The sequence below is a fragment of the Canis aureus genome, chromosome 15, assembly GCF_053574225.1.
Source record: "Canis aureus isolate CA01 chromosome 15, VMU_Caureus_v.1.0, whole genome shotgun sequence".
NCBI lineage: Eukaryota > Metazoa > Chordata > Mammalia > Carnivora > Canidae > Canis > Canis aureus.
In genome coordinates, this window is record NC_135625.1 from 62,829,446 (window position 1) to 62,848,677 (window position 19,232).

Sequence of the window (19,232 nt, forward strand, 5' to 3'; positions counted from 1 at the left end):
GAAGGAGAGTGGGAGCGAGTCACTTTATTGCACCGAGTAAGATGGAGGTTCTAAATCTGCTCACAGACCAAGCGGCTCCTGAACACCAGGGAGAAAGTTCATTACTCTGGACTTTGGGGGGAAAGGGGGAAAGAGGGGCTGCGAGCGACAGACCCTGAGTTACTGTGGTAGTGGCCACAAATTCAGCAGGAGTCTTTCACCATCAGAGAAGTAGACAGTCCCAGGAAAAAAAAAAAAAAAAAAAGGAAAATGCAGAAGCCAGAGAAAGGAGGGACCCTTGGATGGGACTCATCCAGCTATTTCTAGAGGGTTTTCTTCTCATTTTAAAGAAATTGTATTTAAATTCAATTAACATACAATGTATTATTGTTTTCAGAGGTACAGGTCAGTGATTCATCAGTCTTACATAACACCCAGCCCTCATTCCATCACAGGCCCTCCTTGATGCCCACCACCAGGTTACCCTGTCCCCCCACACCCCTTCCCTGCAGCGACCATCAGTTTGTTTCCTATGATTAAGAGTCTTTTATGGTTTGTCTCCCTCTCTGATTTCATCTTGGTTTATTTCTTCCTCTCTTCCCCTATGATCCTCTGTTTTGTTTCTTAAATTCCACACATGAGTGAGATCATACAATAATTGTCTTCCTCTGATTGACTTATTTCCATAATACCCACTACTCAGTCATCAAAAAAAATGCAATCTTGCTATTTGCCATGACGTGGATGGAACTAGAGGATATTATTCTAGAGGGTTTTCTTATTGAGATTGAATTGTGGTGAGGATGAGAGAATCATCCACTGTTGGAGTCAAAAGAACCCTAAAGATCTTTGTGTCTAATGTAAATCTTGTCACAGTGGAGCCTGCAGAGGAGAGATTTATTTGCCTGCTGTCACACAGCCAGTTGGTTACCAACTACGGACTAGAACAGCCGATGTTCACCCCTAGGTTTTGAGCAAGTATCTGCTGAGCTTGTGCTCGTTACAAAAGGTGGAGGGTGACTTGCCATAAAATGCAAGGATTGAGTAAACAGGCTATGTGTGGGGACGGGGGAGGAGGTGGTGGTCAGACTTGTGGAATTGTTAGTAGCCAGATTTGGTGATAGAACTGAGCTTGGCCAGGCAACAGACTAGAACATAGATAAGGTGTGGTTTTCATAACTGTTTATCACTCTAGCACAGCAGAGCCTTAAAGCACTCCAGGGTGTGTGTGTGTGTGTGTGTAAAGAGGCTGTTTACCTTTAGGGTAAGAGGTCACAAGAGGATCTTTACTATAGATGGAATACAGAGACACTGGGCTTTCTCCTTGAAATAAAATAAACCTAGCATTCACAAAAGGGAGGAAAAAAGGAGCTTTCCTGTTGAAAATTAAGAAAAATGAATATCTAAGATAATTTTTAAAAACATTTGACAGTAGTCCTTTAAATTGGTGCTGGGGACCGTTTTTGTACACCGGGTAGGAAAATGTCCCTGATTTCACCAGTTCAAATAATCAGGAGTTAAAGGAAGTAACAGAAAAGTCAAATCAAAATGAATAACGAGCAAGAAGGTGAAATAAACAAGTGGACAAATCAGAATGCCTGGAAACATTAGATGCTTATTATCACTGAAAGTTCTAGGCGGGTGCCGAAAAACAGACTGCACCCCTGGCAGGCTACGAGAATATGGATTGGGGCATGGGTGCCAAGCTGGAGAGAGGGATGCCACGGATAGGATTTGATGAAAGGGATGACCTTAGCTACAGTTGGGTGAAAGTACACCAGAAAGGACCATGGGATCTCTGTGGGTGGGAATTCCATTCTCAGATAATAAAACCGTGCAGAGGAATGTACTTGAGGCAACTTGACCAGAATAATGAGACTTAGAGACAAATAAAATGTGAAAGCTCTGAACGAAGACGCAGAGCCTACGATGGGGAGGGAGGAACCAGCTCCTCTGGCCTCTGCATCTTGTCAGTCACACTCCCAGGATGCCTGGGCGCTACAACCCGGAGTCAACTTGACATTCTCTCTTCCCTGCCCACCTAGTCAAATTCCATTAATGGATTCATAGCATCACTCACATGGACTGTTTCTCTCTTGTTCTCCTACCACTGTTTTAGTCTCAACACCCAATTCCTGACACTGGAATGACTTTCCCACTGTCCACGCCTTCCACGCCCTCTCACTGCTGCCTCTCCCCCCACCCCTCCTGGCAGGTCTCTATTTCAAATCATACTAAACGCTCCTGAGTCTTTATGGCATTTAAATGCAGATCTAGGATCTATGGAAGGATCTGATTCTAAACCTAATCTAGGTGGCACCCATTGTTTGGGGGTGCTCCCCCCACCTTCTGACCTCCTTGATTGTCTCCCTCTAAAATGATCAAAATACATTTCTTCTTGAAGTTGCGCTCCCTACCCCACCCCCCAGGTTTCCCTCCTATCCAAAATGTGTTTGTTTTGCAAGTTTGGGCAAATATTTAAAAGTCTCAAATTTTTCATCTGTTGAATGAGTAGTATCTTCTAGCAGGATCATTGTGAAATGAAATTCCCTATTAGAGAGCTAGGTACACAGTAAGTGTACAGTTACCATCATCATTATTATTTTGTCTGAGGACCAATTTCTGGGCAAAGTAAAGTAAGCCTTTTCAGTTCCTCATGGGATCTCGTAAAGCGTACAAACGCACAGTTATCTATCATTAATAGCCTTTTACCTATAAAGGCTCTTTCAGTTTTTTTAAATGCTATATTGGTGTTTGGGAAGCAAGACTCTCTTATCTGCATTTGGTGAAGTGGAAAATAAACACCTAAGAGTTCTCTCTAGACTTGGTTAAGGCATTCTTAGAAAATCATTCAAACCTCAGTGTCCTCCACTGTGAATTGAGATAATTACACTTATTGTGCACAGTTATTTGTCCAACCTCCTTTCTAGAAATACTGACCCATTGAGCTCTTGATCTTTGCCCCTTCAACACCTCTTCCCGCTCTTTGCACCCCTACTCTTAGGCCATTCCTTATCTACCTCAAAGCCATCTTTTCTTCTGCCCCATACTCCTGCCCTTTCTTGGTGTTTCCGTGAGTCCACCCTGAGACCACTTTTCTCCACGCTTCCTTCTGTGCAATTTTGTGTGGTGTCTTGACCTCAACTTGCATTTTTTATGCTGAGGAGGCCCTGTAGTTGCCACAGGCCCTTTAGTTCTTGTCTCTCATGGACAGACACTAGGTCCATATTTTTCTCCCTGGACACATCCACCCAGATAAACACAGGCACGTTAGCCTCCACATCCCCAAACACCACAGTCTTCCCTATGCCTAACTTTGCTCCGTGCCCATTATTCCTTTCTCAATTGACATTCCTTAGTTAAAAGGTCTTTGTCCTCTTCCTTTGTACTGTGATTCCTTTTAACGAATTGTCTATCGTATGGCACTGATTCCTGCTTTTAAAAATCTCTTGGATTGGGGTGCTTGGGTGGCTCAGGTGGTTGAGCGTCTGCCTTTGGCTTAGGTCCTGATCCTGGGGTCCTGGGATTGAGTTCTGCACTGGGCTCCTTGCTCAGTGGGAAGCCTGCTTCTCAATCTGCCACTCCCCCTGTTCGTGCTCTGTCAAATAAATAAATCTTTTAAAAAATCTCTAGGATTGGACCCTCTTCTATTTTTACACTATTGACTCTCGTTGCTTCTCACTTGGATGCATTCAGTAGCCTCGTCTGTTTTCCCTGCATCTCCCATCTGATCCCCCTCATCTGGTCTTTCTAAAACACAAATCTGGGCAAGTCAGCCTGCCGAGTTAAAACTGCTGATGCCTCTAATGGAGCAAAGAATACAGCTCAAGGGGCTTAGCATTGCACTTGAGGCTTTTCCCTCTCTTCCTCACCAGCCTCCTCCTCCACCATGGCCCCTCTGTTGGCCGCTCCAACATGCACAGCCAGCTTCTCTGAATTCCCATTCTCAGTGGCCTTACACCCACTATATCTTCTTCCTGGCACCCCCTTCTTCTCTGCCTACCCAAATTCTACTCTTCCTTCCTTCCTAAGGCCCTGAACTCTGAAGCTTTCTCTGCCCCAGCAGACGTGGGGACTTGCACCGTACTTGGTCCTCATGGGGGGCTGTGCACAGCACTGGCCTCCTGAATTGTGATGGTGCTCCCCAATCAGAGTGTTTGTTTCTGAAAGCCAGAAAGACATTTCATGTGTCTTTGTGTTCACCCAGTACTGTAGGTGCTTGTAAATCCCCACTGAATGATGGATTGGATGTCTCTGCCTTTATTTCTCAGGACTTTGTTATGAAATTCAAAGAAGAGGGTCTTTTTAAAAGAACAATATAAACTAAACACAAATGTAAGAACCCTAAATCTCCCAGACTGTCCCTCTGTACTAAAAGAACACCCCTTCCAGGTGAGTGAAGAAGTTTCATTTCCAGGTAATGAGAGCTATTCTTTTTTTTTTTTTAATGAGAGCTATTCTTAAGACCATTGAACACTTGGAGTGGAATCACCAAAAGCCAAATTGTCTCTTGTAGCCTATTTTTATGTGTTCTTTTTATGCAAGTGATATTACAATCAATATACAGTCAAAAATAAATTATAATGGACGTTCTAAAAAATATACAAATAATAGAAAAAAATTAGCTAATAGGAACAGAAGCGAAATAGGACTCCCAAGAGATTTTAGAGTGTTTTTAGACACGTGTGGAGGCTTTATGGAGAGTTATAATGGTGGGCAGGAGGCGGTGCTAAGTGAACTCGGATCCTACCATGAACCCAGACTGCTCAGGAGTCTGAGTTACCAGAAAGCTGAGTAGAGACCTGGAGGCCTCCTGGACAGATTTTCAATTATAGCTTCCATGGACATAGATGTCCTTAGCAAAGCACTGCAACTAGGGCTGCCAAGTTTGATAAATAAAAATACAGAACACCCAAATATTGCAGGAAGCATAATAACACCAAAAAATTATTTTTTATCTGCAATTCAAATTTAACTGGACATCTAATATTTTATCTGGCAAACCAAGCTGCAACCCAAATGACATTAATATCTTTGAACCTGATATTGGTGGCTCTAGGGTATTTTGGAGAAAGAATTAGCACAGGCTTTCGGACTATAAACAACCACAATAGTTTAAGGCCACGATGAAACTGGTGGTAGATTGCCATCTAGTGAAAATTTTGTGACAGTGAAGGCTTAAATTGGAGGGTTAGGTTTTTTTCCTGGAGTCTGCAAGGAAGGATTCTGCTCTGGCCCAGGGCAAAGCCCTGAGGTTGCAGCGCTGAGGATGATGACGTCAAGAGGATGAGGGTGCCCTAGGGGAAGGGGAGGTAGGAGCAATGCTGAGATGTGGCTTGCCCCGTGATCTAAGATCAGGGCTCTCCAGCATGCACCCTTTGCTCCTGCGCTCCGACCAAAACCAAAACAAAAGCTACAGCTAACTGTAAGAAGCACAGCATCTTTCCAGATTAGATGGCTCAGACGGATGTGAACTATTAAAAATAAATTTCTGTGGATGTAATCACAATTATAATGAACCAAAGAAGTCATGCAAAAAGTAATGGAGTGGCTACAAGGTCAGATTTTAAAAGGACTGAAAAAGATGTAAATGTTAAAAGGCAGCACATTCTGGAATTCCAAGGATAATCTAAGTGTGAAGCCCAGAAGCAGCTCAGTGCTGCAAAACATGCTGAATTCTACTCCTAACAATAACACTGGCAATCATAATAATAAAGCCGAACTGGGAATAGGAAGAGGACAAACATATTCCTTGAGGCAGATGTTATAATGTCAACACATAATACAGAGAAAATTTTACTGTATTGCTTACTTTAGCTGCTCTTCTCCAGAAAGGATGGTAGTCTAGAAAGTAAAAAGCTTGGACCAAAAACATAAGATGATCTTCAAACCCAAACACAATCTTCTAGCCAAATTGAAATAATTCTATATTTCTTCCAGAATAGGACAGGGGAGGATCTCGAAGATTTAACAGAGGCAATTATCCTAATTTTTAAAGGCATGATTTGTAGAAACCAAAGAAGAATAAATGTGTAATTGTCATAAATTTCTAGAAGAAATTATCAAAAGATAAAAAATAGTCATGAAAGACAATAGACGTCTCCTAAGAGAAGGCATGCCAGACTCCTCATTTACTATCTTGTTAGGTCTACAAGAATACTAAATCATTAGATTGCTATAAAGAGATGTGTTTAGATTTTAGTGAGCCATACAGCAAAGTGTTTCCCCAGAATGTTTTTTGCAGAATGCTAGAGATAACAAAGGATGGCCCTGGATGATAATATAGTTGAGGATTTTTAGCCAGTTTGAATTTCAGCCCCAAAAGTGTTCATTGAGGGAGTATTTTCAAGGAGGGATGTCAAAATTTCTGTAATTACTTATCTCGTTTACTAATGATGATTATAAAATGTAGAAAACGTACTGATCGAATTTGCAGAGAACAAAATTGCAAAAAATGATAATGTTATAGGAGGACCCCAAACCATCTTGACAAACTCAATAACGGGCTAAAATTAACCAAATGAGACTGAACAATGTAAATTTTTGTATATTTAGGTTCAAAAATAACAAGTGTCCAAACATAAAATAAGAGAGAATGATTTTAAAACAGTTTCTATTAAAATGACCCAGGGGTCCCAGCTGACAGTTTGGGACCAAGAATATGAAGTGGCTGGGAAAAAAAAAAAATCCATTTCCTCTCCAGACAACATTAATAGAAAAGGGTTCCCTTTTTGATAAAGGGGACAGTCACAGTATACAATGCGGGTGGCCAGACTGCACTAAAGTCAGGCTCAGTTCTGGCACCTCTCCTAAAAGGAACGACCATAAACTCATCTTCTTTTGAAAAGGGGCACACAGGGTGGTCAAGAGCCTGGAGAGCAAGCCACAGGAGGCCAAGGCTTAGAGGAATGACACAGGCTCCTCAGATTTTATGTTACTAGATTTATCCTTTATATAGCACAAGGAAAGCAAAACTCAGATGAAACAACATTGACTTCTTCCTAGTAGAAGAAAGAACTATAATAATCAAAGCTTTCAAAAATTCTGTGGGCCCTGGTATAGGCGTTAGCCACCTACCTCTGCAGCCCGCAACTGGAAAAGCAAGACTCGGTGATCCGCCATCTGAGGTGGTTTAGAGGAGACTGGCCTTTGTCAAGAGGTTGGACTTCTCAGCTAATCAGTTTTCTTCTGCTTCTAGGATTCTACACTCCTAATAACTACTCACCATTTTCTCTGTTTGGTCTATCGTTATTTCTGAATTCTCAACCCATTTTACTTTTAGTAGGCCATTAGATCTAGTGTAACGTTTTTTAGCTGAGTGTTGCACACAGGCGTTGACCTTAGAGTCTATCTCCCTCCAGTTCTTGGCTTTCCATGTCTACATTGTTCCATTTGCCCCATTCCACCCCTCCCACACTCCCACACCCCCATCCCACCCCCCTCCCCAGCCCACCCTGCTGCCCCTACCAATCTGAGTAGCAGGAGCCTGAACCAGTTAAGAAGGGGGGGTTTGAAAGCCCCACAGGGCTTTGAAAGCAACAGAACATCCTAGTGGCTGTTAGAAAGAGCAGAACTACCAGTAGCACGTGATGGAACGGTGAGAGCCTTCCGTCTTTCCCCCTTCTGTCTGCTTTTAGGCTGCTCATGATGCCACAGGCCTCATGGGACACAGTGTGAGGAGACATTTGTAAAATACATACCTTAAAAGACCCAGATATGTATCATAACCCAAGTCCTTTCATATTTCAATGTATACATTCTAATTCCTAAATTAAGGTTGTTGATGCCTGGCTGTTAGGATCCTGGAGTGGCAGGAAGAGATGGTGGCTAAAGCCGCAGAGCAGAGCTACTCAATACTGTTGGCCCAGAAAACCCTGCAGAGATGCATGCATACGTGTTCTCGTGTAACCAGGAAGTTTCCTCTCCATTTCCAAATACTCTGCCTTTTGGGTTCTTAGGAGTCATGACTCTAGAACTATTATGATGAATATAAGTTAACAACTACTTAAAAAAAGAAACTTGTATTATAAGTGTATTTTCCAATAATCATAGCATTTGGAGGTCCAGAATGGTACCCTCACACACACTCACCAAATGCAGAAATGTAGTTTGATTCAGTGGCCCTCAAATCCTAGGTATTTTGGCACTGTTAGGGCCATCATATGTGGGGTGGCAAGATATTATATATATTATATGTATTATATATCTGTGTGTGTGTGTATATATATGTATATATATGTGTGTGTGTATCTACATACACACACACACACACAGGAATATTCTCTTCTCAGTGCTCCCACGTCTTATCCCTACCCTCCCTCCCCACAAAAGAGCTTTGGAAAAACAAGTTATGATTCACAAGGCTAGAGACTTGACCTAAAATATCCTTGTCTCTTGTAATCCTATCCCTACAGAGCCCAAATCCTAGAGAGATATGTCCAGGCTCAGATTTGCTCCGGGTTCAGTCCTGCCTGAGTTTGGGAACAGAACATGATTTAATGCCAGGACTGAAGACGAGGCCCAGAATGCTCGATTTCTGGTCGGCCAGAGACATGGGCTCAGGGAGGATGCCAACGTGTTCGCCCCCAGTGGAGACCTCGCCTGGGACATGTAGGACTGCAGCCAACAGCCGGTCAGCTGAGTGGAAGGGAGTGAAAGAAATGCAGCTCTTAATTAGTGAGTGGGGAGACACAGAATTACTCAGAGAAGCCCAAGAGTAAACTCATTTAATGCTTACAACAGACACTGGCTCCTCTGGCAAGGAAAGGAAACCTAAGCTTGCACAGAGGTCAGAGGTCGCGGACCATCCTGTCTCGGGGCTGCAGAGGGTGGGGCCGACCCGCAGCCTTCTCAGATCAGGTCCAGCAAGGTGAGCCCTTGGAGGGGGAAGCATCTCACTCCCCCCACTACCCCCCACCCGCCAGCCAACAGATTCCACAGTCCCTCCTCACACCACTGTCTCCTCCGAGGCACCCAACCCTCTCCTCCTCGGGCCCCCAACTAGTGGCCACGGCTGTCCTGGTCTTCCTCTCGGACTTCCTGGGGTGCCAAGGGCTCCCCTGCAGAGGTGGCAGGCTGCTCCTCTTGGGATTTGCCCAGGAAGGGCCCTGGCCCCGGTCGGGCCCCTCCGGCCAGCTGGGGGACGCCTGCAGAGGGTTGCCTGCTGCTCGCCGCTGGGGCACAGGGGCCTGGGAACAGATCGGGCAAGTAGCCCTCACCTCCAGGGAGGGCACCCAGGGCCTGTGGACAGAAGGGACCGGGGAAAGGCAGTTCTGGCAAGCAAGGGTCATTCCAGGGGACTGCACCTGCGGGGTGGACGGTACAGGGGGGTCAGACAGGATCAAGGGCATCCACCGTAGCTGAGCAGATCCGGCGACACCCCCCCCATCCTCCCCCAGAAACACAGCTGAGGCTCCCAGGGCCAGTGGGAGTAGAGTCCTAGCACCAGGAGCTCCCCTGGGGACCCGGCATGGCCCTGCCTCGGGGCTCCGTGGTCTGGTAACATCGAGGCGGGGTGGACGGCGGGGCAGGCCGAGGCCCCCCACGCAGGCAGCAGGGAGACTGCAAACCGCCCACACGGTTTCCTCCCCTTCTACTGGGGTGCAGCCTTAGCACGAGGGGTGCACCGGGTTCCAGAGGTCCAGTGGCTTGTCGGCCTGCTCAGGTCAGGGTCAGCCGCCGTCTACTCGGTCCCCTCCTATTCTTCTCCCCTCCTATTGTTTCTAACCCCCTGCACCCCCCCCCCCCCCCCCGCAATGGGATTGCTATTCCCATGTCAGAGTCCAGGAGACTGAGACTCGGCAAAGCTGGGAGTGGCTGAGCTGCACCGCCGACTTCAGCCTCCTGACTCCTGAGCGCCCACTCTGCCCCGCGCCCCCAGGGAGCCACAGCCAAGCAGGGGTGCGGGAGAGGGGCTCGCTGGCCGCCGGCCCTGCTCGGCCCGCCCTTCCCACCCCCCTCGCGCCCTCCAGCGCCAACTCACCCACGTTCCCAGCAGGTGGCTGCAGCACCATCTGCCCCGACGGGGGCCCCGGGAAGTAGCCCTGAGATAGGCCCGCGCCCGGGCCGAAGGGCGAGGTGAAGAGCGGGTCCTCGGGCAGCGGGGGCAGCAGGGGGTGGGGGGTGGGCAGCGGGAAGGGGTGCAGGAACGGGAACTGGGCTTGAGGCTGTTGGTAGAGCTGGCCCTGGGGCGCCTGGGAGAAGGGGAACGGCCCCGGCTGGGTGCCCGCTTGGTAGTCCTGGGGTTCCAGCTCTTCCAAGTATGAACAGGCGGGTGGTGGGGTGACGCTGTGGGGGCCAAAGGAGCATTTTGCGAGGCTCGGGGTGGCTTCCTCATCGTTGCCGCCCCGTAGGTCAGTCCCTCCCCATCTCCAGGACCCCAGACTTGCTGCTTCCTCTCCTTTCTCTTCCTGTTCCTGGCTTCTCACCCTCCTTCCTGCCCTGTTGCGGTGATAGTCTAGATCTTTCCCACTTCAAATCCACTGGTGCTTTCAATCCTCATCGCGATTAGGACTCCTTGCTTCTCTCAGCTAACTCCCCCCTGCCCCTGCCCCAGCTCCATCTATCTTTTCTCCTTCTATACCCCTCCCAAGGTCCCCCATTAGGCTCCGTACCTTGTCCCCCAGGACCCACAGGGGCCTTCTTTGTGGCTGTTGTCACTGCCAGGAGTATCCAGCAGCAGAGGCATCATTTGAGGGGTAGGGACAGGGCCCAGGGGAAAAGGAAGGTTGACTCTTCGAAGAGGTGGGGGGCTGAAGAGTGGCGGGGTCACTGCCACCCTTTGAGTATTCTCAGGCTGTTGGGGTGGGGCCAGAGTCTGGTCAGAGGTCAGCAGTATGGGGGGCTCTAGGAAGCAAAGTCAAAGAGGGATTATACAGGTAAGGAAATGGGGAGGCAGATTGGGAACTAGGGATGATAGAAGTGTGCCATGGCCAGGCCCCCTTGAACAGATGCCCCACTGGACCACTCCACATCTCCCCAGAAAGGACTCTTTCTTTGCTGTCTTTCCAGCTGCCATTTCCCCCACATAACCCTCAGAAGGTGGTCATCCTACCCATGAGAGTATCCAGAGGGGGCTCCTGAGGAAAGGTACCAGGCTCTGGGTCCAGGGTCACAGAAGGTGGCAGCTCAGTTGCAGAGCTGGAGGCAGACAGAATGAAGATTGTAGCCCTGGGGTCCCTGGATTTGCACCAGGGCTACAGTGTGGGGAAAGGGACTCCAGATTCCCGAACACTGCCTTCCTGCAAGACTCTGGCATCTTCTCGACCCCCTCCAACCAAAGTCTCTCTAGGTATCAACCAACCACTCTAGCCCTCACGGCCAACTTTCCAACACACTCTCCTTCTGGACCCCAGGAGGCCCCCTTAGACCTCACTTCCGACCTATGGGGATGACGATCCAGGAAGAAGAGGGACACTTACCTGCTGGCAGTGGTGGGGACAGGGCCCGCAAGACTATCCTTGTTCTCCTTCCCATTCAGCCTCTCCACTTTTCGCCACTTTGCCCGGCGGTTCTGGAACCACACCTGTAGGCGGGAGAGAGAGACCGTCGAAGAGTTTCCACAACCATGCGAAAGACGAAGACTTGGGTTCTGATTGTCGTACCATGAGCTATAGGACTTGGGGAGGTCAGAAGCCTTTCTCTGTGAGAGTGGTTTTATGAAAGGTTCATCTAGGTGGCTCTGAGGGATTTTCCTCTTCGAATCAGAGGTTGTGGCAGCGTGGAAATAGGCAGGACCACAGCCGGATCGAAGACCTGACCTCGGCCCCTACAGGGAGACACTGAGCACTTGCTGTGCTCCTCAAGAGCTCCAGTTGCTGGTTTCTCCTCCACCCTGAGATCTGTGGGGCCAACCCCCTTTACCATGATGCGTTGGGGGGTGACCCCCACCGTCTGGGCAATCTCCCGGCGCTTATCGCTGTCTGGGTAGTGGTCTTCTTGGAAGATCCTTTCTAGCTCCTCCAGCTGGTCTGGAAGAAGAAGAAACTTGCCTGAGGGCAAACAGTGATGCAGCAGCAGAGGAGAAACCGACACCTTCCAGATGAGACCACTGTCCCCAACCCAAGGGTCTTTCCAAAGCCTTGCGACTAAGTTCCCCATTGGGCCGGGGCCTTCTCTCCCTCTCCTGGGCTTTGCGGCAGGGAACTGTGTGGTGTTGACTTTCCTGCTCCTTCTAACCTGGTCCCAATTTCACTTCCCGATGAGGCCACCCAATGTTTGCTTTGAGGGTCAGGGGTTGTGACCCTGCCACCGGTCAAGAGAGGATTCAGAACAAGGGATGTACAGACGACCCACACTGCTGTCTCGGGGGGCTACTGTATTCTCTGCTGAGCCCGCCTTTCACAGGGCTCACCTGGATTTTCCCTCACCTTCAGGGACCTACCTGAGCGGTATAGGGTCCGAGTCTTTTTCCGGACTTGGCACGTCACTTCTGGGGTCCTCTTCTGATCTGTGTTTTGGCTGTTCTGAGCCAACGTGCTGAGGAGGTTGGCCAGATGGCAGGGCCCCCGGCCTGACCCACAAGGCACTGGGTTGTGTGTGGCATGGGCTGAGTTAATGACATCGGCAGAGGATGAAGAGGCCAAACCCCCGGCACTGGACGGTCTCTGCTTACTGGAGGCTGGGGAGTAGGATCTCTTCCCGGGCTTTGCCTCCCTCCCTGGGAAGGAACAGCCTTCCCCAGGAGGCTGGGGTCCGGGTGGGGCCGTAACCGTGTGTTTGTGGAGAGCCCCAGAGCCAGATGGCTGGCTCCCCCTCCCAGGATCTGGGGAGAACCCAGCTGGTTCTCCAGGGGCCTCTGCCGGCGGCTTCTCCCCAGCAGCGTGGATGGGGGGCAGGTCCTCGCTTGGGGCATCCCGAGTGTGGGGGGCTGGGCCCTGCAGCGGTTCCTCCTCTGGCCCAGCAGCCAGGGGCTGGCCTCTACCTTCCTGGCCTGTGGAGAACAGCACCCAGTGACCTTCCAGCTCCAGGAAGAAGGAAGACCCTGGACCTAGAGGATGTGTGGCTTCCTGCTCTGCAGCCGGTTTCCTGCTGGGCCTCACACTTTCATTCCCCCACTCGTCCGAGGGCAGGGATTCTAGGCTCCCGGTTCTCACTTGGCTATTGTAAAGATGAAACGAGATGATCCACTGATTTGAAAAATGCGAGCAAATATATGCACCTAGGAGGGTGAGCCTGAGCTCACATACACAGATGGTAGGAGAGCAATCCTAATTTGGGGGGTGGTTATTTTGGTTATTTCCTGTGAGTTACTGGCCTTCCCCCCCCCCCCGCCAGACACCTGGAACTGAGTCAAGAGATAAGCATCTTGTCTGTTCAAACATTTCTAAGGGACAAACCGTAAATCTGGGAGTGCCCTGGGAGGAGAGAGATTGAGCGCCTGCAGCTTCTAAGACTGGCTTTTGTTCCTGCTGCCCAAACGGGCGTTATTGCTTAGAGTAGGGACAAGGTCCTACTCTGCCTACAAGACTAGGAGTAGAGACGAGGTAGGACAAGGTCCTACTCTACCTACAAGTCCTACGAGACTCTTGCAAGGACAGCAAGGGAGCTAACGGGGACAACCATCCTCCCCTTCCGCAGAACCCACTCTGCCCCTGCCAGCCCTGCTCACCCCCCAATGTGCACCCTCCTCCCCCACCCCACAAAGGAGAACCTCATTCTGGCTTTGGGCCCAAGCCAACCCTCCCCTCACAGGTATGGAAGAGTGGTCCAGCGGGCACCAAAAGCCTCTTTCACTCCTCCTCCAAGGCTGTCTGCCTTTAGGCTGGGACTGATTCATCAGGCACTAATCACGTCCCGGACTCTGTCCTAAGCGTCTTTCAAAGATGCGCACCTAATCCCAGAGAGGAAGCCACTATTGACAGCTCAGCCCCATAGATGAAACACGGATCCCACAGCTGAGTGATCTGCCCAAGATCCTATAGCACAGGGCTCTTGATCATTAGGCAGTTCTCCTGTCCCCTTTGCCCCCAGAAACCGTCCCGGTTCAACACCCCCCTTACTCATAACCCCCAAGATCCGCAGCTCAAAGAGACGCTTTGTCATGTCCTCCAGGTTGTAAGATTTTGAAATGGAGGCTAACTCGTGGCTACGAGCTGCTGTTTTTTTTTTGTTTTGTTTTGTTTTGTTTTTTGAGCTGCTGTTATTTTGATGAAAACTGCGGGACATAGAGGCCTTCAGGAACGACGCTCCGACAACCTGGCCCAGAAAGATGGGCCGCCTCGGGGTGAGGGGCTTTGGCAGGTTGGCTCCCAGGGTGCGCAGCAGGCCTGACTATTTTATTTCTACTTTTAAAAACTCTTTGTTTTCCTTAAATTCAATTAATATATGGTGTATTATTAGCGTTAGAGTAAGTCCAAGGACTGGTCAGCTGGATTGGGGGTGTCTCTAGAGCGTTCCCCGTGCGGCCAGCAGGAGGGGGCCCGGGCTGGTGAAGAGGGCTGGCGGTGGCAGGGGGAAGGATGGGGGGGCGGGGGGTCACCCCGGGTTTCCAGCATCTTAGGCCGGCTAACCTGGTGCGCAGTAGGTGCTCAGTGAACGCGACGTTATCCCAGTGCCACGCCGTGGTGCGCGAGGGGAGGGGGTCGGCACCCAGACGCAGGAGGGGACCTGGGGCTCACGGCCCCGCGCGCAGGGAAACGAGGGCCTCAGGGATGGGGTGAGCGGGGCGGGGGGAGACCTCAAGGATGGGGTGCGCGGGGGACACCTCGGGGATGGGGTGCGCGGGGTGGACCTCGGGGATGGGGTGCGCGGGGCGGGCCTCGGGGATGGGGTGCGCGGGGGAACCTCGGGGATGGGGTGCGCGGAGGGGGCCTCGGGGATGGGGTGCGCGGGGGACACCTCGGGGATGGGGTGCGCGGGGCGGGCCTCGGGGATGGGGTGCGCGGGGGAACCTCGGGGATGGGGTGCGCGGAGGGGGCCTCGGGGATGGGGTGCGCGGAGGGGGCCTCGGGGATGGGGTGCGCGGAGGGGGCCTCGGGGATGGGGTGCGCGGAGGGGGCCTCGGGGATGGGGTGCGCGGGGGACACCTCGGGGATGGGGTGCGCGGGGGACACCTCGGGGATGGGGTGCGCGGGGGAACCTCGGGGATGGGGTGCGCGGAGGGGGCCTCGGGGATGGGGTGCGCGGAGGGGGCCTCGGGGATGGGGTGTGCGGAGGGGGCCTCGGGGATGGGGTGCGCGGGGGACACCTCGGGGATGGGGTGCGCGGGGCGGGCCTCGGGGATGGGGTGCGCGGGGCGGGCCTCGGGGATGGGGTGCGCGGGGGGGGCCTCGGGGATGGGGTGCGCGGAGGGGGCCTCGGGGATGGGGTGTGCGGAGGGGGCCTCGGGGATGGGGTGCGCGGGGGAACCTCGGGGATGGGGTGCGCGGAGGGGGCCTCGGGGATGGGGTGCGCGGGGGCGGCCTCGGGGATGGGGTGCGCGGGGGACACCTCGGGGATGGGGTGCGCGGGGGGGCCTCGGGGATGGGGTGCGCGGGGGACACCTCGGGGATGGGGTGCGCGGGGCGGGCCTCGGGGATGGGGTGCGCGGAGGGGGCCTCGGGGATGGGGTGCGCGGGGGCGGGCCTCCCTCCCTCCCGCCCCAGCCCCCCCAGCCCGCCCCACGCTCCCCCCACGCTCACCCCGCGGCTCGGGGCAGGGCTCCCGCGTGGGCTCCATGGCCCCGATGCGCGCCGCCGACACCTACCGGGCGGCCCCGCGGCCTAATGAAGCCTCGCGGGCGGGCAGGTGTGCGGGAGTCCCCCCCACCCCCGCCCCCGCCCCAGGGCGCGGCCCACCGGGCGGGCGGCGCGTGGGGCAGCTGCGGGGCGGGGCGGCCCTCAGGCCCCCTCCCGGCCCAGGTGTGCGGCCGCTCGGCCAGGGCCGCCTGGCCTCCCGGGGCTGGCGATGGGCCCCCCACCCCCGAGTCCCCGGGGCTCCCCGGGGCTCGCCCAGGCCTCGGGATGACCCCTGCCTGGGAGGGGCCGGGAGCACAGAGCCCGCCTCGGGGACGACGGGAGCAGGTGCACAGAGCCCGCGCCGCCAGGTAGGCCGCCCCGGGTTGGGGTCGGGGTCGCGGTGAGCACGGGCCAAGGGGCCCCCACCCCACCCCCACCCGAGGTCCCAGCTTGAGTCTCTGGCTCTGCCCGGGAGCCTCGGAAGGGAGCTCCCACATGGGGGCTGTGACTCCTAGCTCGTACACCAGTTCTTGCCTTTCAGCAAGCGCTTACCGCTTTTAAAATGCTCCTTGCCACCCCCCACCCCCAACCCCCCACCTGCTCCCCCACCCCCCAGGTCTGCAGTCTGCCCTCCAGTGGAAAGGCCGGGCCAGGTTGAAACAGGTGCTTGGAGCTGGGGCTAGGGTGGGGTGCCGTGGAGGATGGAGGGGGGGGGTGTTCCAGAACAGAATCCAGGTGTTTTGCTTTTAAGACTTAAAAGACTCTGGACAGCACGTGCTTCCCTGCTGTAATCACCATGCACCGCTTTCCCTGTGTCTCCCATCCTCCGCAGGGCTTGGCCTACACGCTGGGGTCTGGGAGAGCTGCCGGAGCTTTAGTCCTTTTAGAATGGTAAAAGCATAAACGGGTTAATTTCATGACAAAACGATCAAAACTTCAGGAATTTAAGGTTTCATTGCGACCCCTGTTAGACTAATATTCTCTGATAAATGAGACGTTCAGACATAGGGCCCAGTTTCTCAGCTAGAAATGAATCACTGGGGCCCGTGAGCGCGGCATGGGGGGGTGGGGGTGGGCACTGAGGTTGCTCTCTGCACGAGGACTCTCAGATGGTGATATGGTTGCAAATGGATCACAGTAGTCTGCTTGATTAAGCGTTTATGGGACACCTACTGTATGCCAGGCACTGGGCACCAGGCAACGCCTTGCCTGCAGAGGCTTACCGGCGGAGAGAGAACTAGAACCATACTCCGGGTAAATGGACTGTGTCGATACAGTGTGGTCCGTGGCGAGTTAGGACTGTGCCCAGGCTCTCAGCCCAGCGGAGCAGGAATCTCTCCTGGCCTAGGACTCAGGTGGCAGGAAGGGAGGGTGACCCATGAGCTGTGAGCTGACGCTTAAGAGAAGAGGCAAGTTACATGCAAAGCTTACTCCCCCGCCCCCCCAGCCCTGCTTAAAACCCCCCAGTGGTTCCTGCCTGCCCAGGAGGTGAGACCAAGCCCCGAACCGAGGACAGGAGCCTTCCAAACCCCTGCCCCTTTCTCTCCACCTCAGCTCTCCGGTTTCTCACGCCCAGAGTACTCCAGTTTTATTCTCTTTTGACCTACTGTTTCCTCCAAGAGTTTTCCTGACTTTCCCCTAGATCAGAATTTCTCAGGGAATTTGTGCAAAATGTGGCTCCCAGGCCCTATTCCCCGAAATGTAAATGGGGAAGTCTAGAGAGGGACTCAGAAATAGCCACTGTAACAAGCCCCTCAGGTGATTTTTATTCATGTTAGAATTTGAGACACTCCTAGACCTTTCAGAAAAAAGTCAATTAAAACCATCCTGGGGATGAGAGTCGGGAGGTGGGTGGTGGGGGGCCCCCCGTGCAAGGTGAGGGTGGGGATTGACCTTTTGACCTTCCCTAAAGCGTCTGCTGCAGTGAGAAGCTGGCACACGTCATTTGTTAATAGATAATCTCGCATTAGATTAAGAATAAATCATTCTTCTCTATCATTTATGTTGTATTTCCTCGCACTGTCTGGTTGCCCTCCGCCTGGGAGAAGGTCAGAAAAGCAAAGACTCAAATCACCTTTAAACAGATTGAAAAAAAAAAAAAAAAACAAAATGAAATAAAATTAAAAAATTAAAAAATTAAAAAAAAAAAAACAGATTGAACACCACCTTGAAGCAATAGTCAAGGTCTAATCGTATAAAAGTGTTTGCATTTTAGGGAATTGAAGAGGTTGCCATTTTCTAAACACACGAATCGTTGAATTTGCTGGGCTTGGACCATGACATTAGGAAAATGTAAGTTTTCTTTTTTTGTTGTTATTCTTGGCTTGCTGTTGTGTGGCCTTTTTTTAAAGAAATGACATACTCTTTGTTTACATGAAAATTTGATTTCATTGCTGTGAGTGCATTTGGCCTCTTATGGCTTAGAAGAACATCTTGAGGTGTTTCCTTGGGAAGGGGTTGTATTGAGGATACATGCTGTCAAAAGTCCTGTCACTTGGACCAGCTGCAAGGGCGGGAGGTAGGGGAGGAGGAACCACTCTTCATAGGGAGGGCAAGAATGTGTCTTTTTAGGAGTGCTTGGGAATAAGTCTTGTTTGGTTAGATTTCATCTTGGTGACCTTCAGATAAGTTCCCTTGCTTAGGGAGAAGGGTTTTCTTATTTTTATTTTGGGGGATTCTTAGTTTTCAGAGTCAAATTATAAACCACCGCTACCACCATCTGACCAAGAATCATGTATTCCAACACCTTTCTCTCCTCATGGGTAGGAGAATAACAGAAACGTGTCTGGTGCTACTAAGCAGCGTAATCAGGCATGTTCCCAGTCTGTGTGCAACGGACCGGACCATTAGGTTAGACAAGGGAAATAAGCATTCTTTGTCCTTCTCTTTCTACACTGAGAAAAATAGCCAGAAGGTGGCCGGTTGAGAAAAATTTCAAGGCAGAAGTAGGGTAATTTGCTCTTGTCCTACAGGCCACACCCAGGCTGAGGCCGCAACAGGTCATTGGAAGGCCTGGGACCAGAGAGGCGAGAATTATGGTTGTGAAAGACCGGAAATGTGGACAGGCCCAGGGCAGGGAGAGAGCAGAGTCACAGCACCCAGGCGGGTGAGGGCCCCGGAACCACCAGGGGAGAGGCACCTGTCCAAGGCAGGGTGTGGGGAGTTGGGGCCAGTCACAGGTTCCAGGACCAGGGCTCCTGAGCCTCAAGAGGGCAAAGGGCCAGACAATCAGTAGACACCGTGGCCCCACGCCCACCAAGCTGCTGGTGCCCAGTGGCTTCCTTTGGGAGTCCCAGGAGGTTGCCTGTGTGGGGCATTGAGAACACCTGGCTGGGGTGGGGGATCTGCCCAGGCAGGGAGAACACAGGTTCTGGCATGAGTTGGCCTGATAACCTCTAATTCCCCATGCCTCAAACACTCAAGATTTCGTGCTCCTACCCAGAGCAGTGCTGTGATGGAGGGAGCACTTTCCCATCTGCTCTGAATCACTCCTCCCTGTGCTCTGGAGGACTGGAGCAGCTTCAGCTCCCTGCCCGTCTCCTCCAGGACTGCAGAGCTCTGGGGGTAACTATTGCGTGGCATCCAAGACACCTCAGA

At 52.0% G+C, this 19,232-nt stretch overlaps 1 protein-coding gene across 1 annotated transcript; it reads right to left on the reverse strand.

Annotated features, from left to right (window-relative positions):
* Positions 1-8,694: 8,694 nt before the first annotated feature.
* Positions 8,695-15,636, reverse strand: NOBOX (NOBOX oogenesis homeobox). The gene is made up of 9 exons (XM_077848510.1): positions 15,600-15,636; positions 14,657-15,327; positions 12,362-13,187; positions 11,842-11,948; positions 11,400-11,503; positions 11,033-11,118; positions 10,593-10,824; positions 9,962-10,266; positions 8,695-9,284 (listed from the first exon to the last, which is right to left on the reverse strand). Exons 1-9 carry the CDS (start codon positions 15,634-15,636, stop codon positions 8,980-8,982), a joined length of 2,673 nt encoding a protein of 890 aa, XP_077704636.1. The 3' UTR covers positions 8,695-8,979.
* Between the last annotated feature and the right edge of the window lie 3,596 nt (positions 15,637-19,232).

What these genes read in the sequence shown, in the direction of transcription:
- NOBOX (XM_077848510.1), bottom strand. Translation starts at nt 15,636, where the DNA reads ATGGAGCCCACGCGGGAGCCCTGCCCCGAGCCGCGGG. An exon ending in TCACCCCCCAACGCATCATG is followed by an intron (nt 11,504 to 11,841) that starts GTAAAGGGGGTT and finishes TCCCGCCTACAG; the next exon opens with GTGTGGTTCCAGAACCGCCG. An exon ending in GTCCCCACCACTGCCAGCAG is followed by an intron (nt 11,119 to 11,399) that starts GTAAGTGTCCCT and finishes GTCTGCCTCCAG; the next exon opens with CTCTGCAACTGAGCTGCCAC.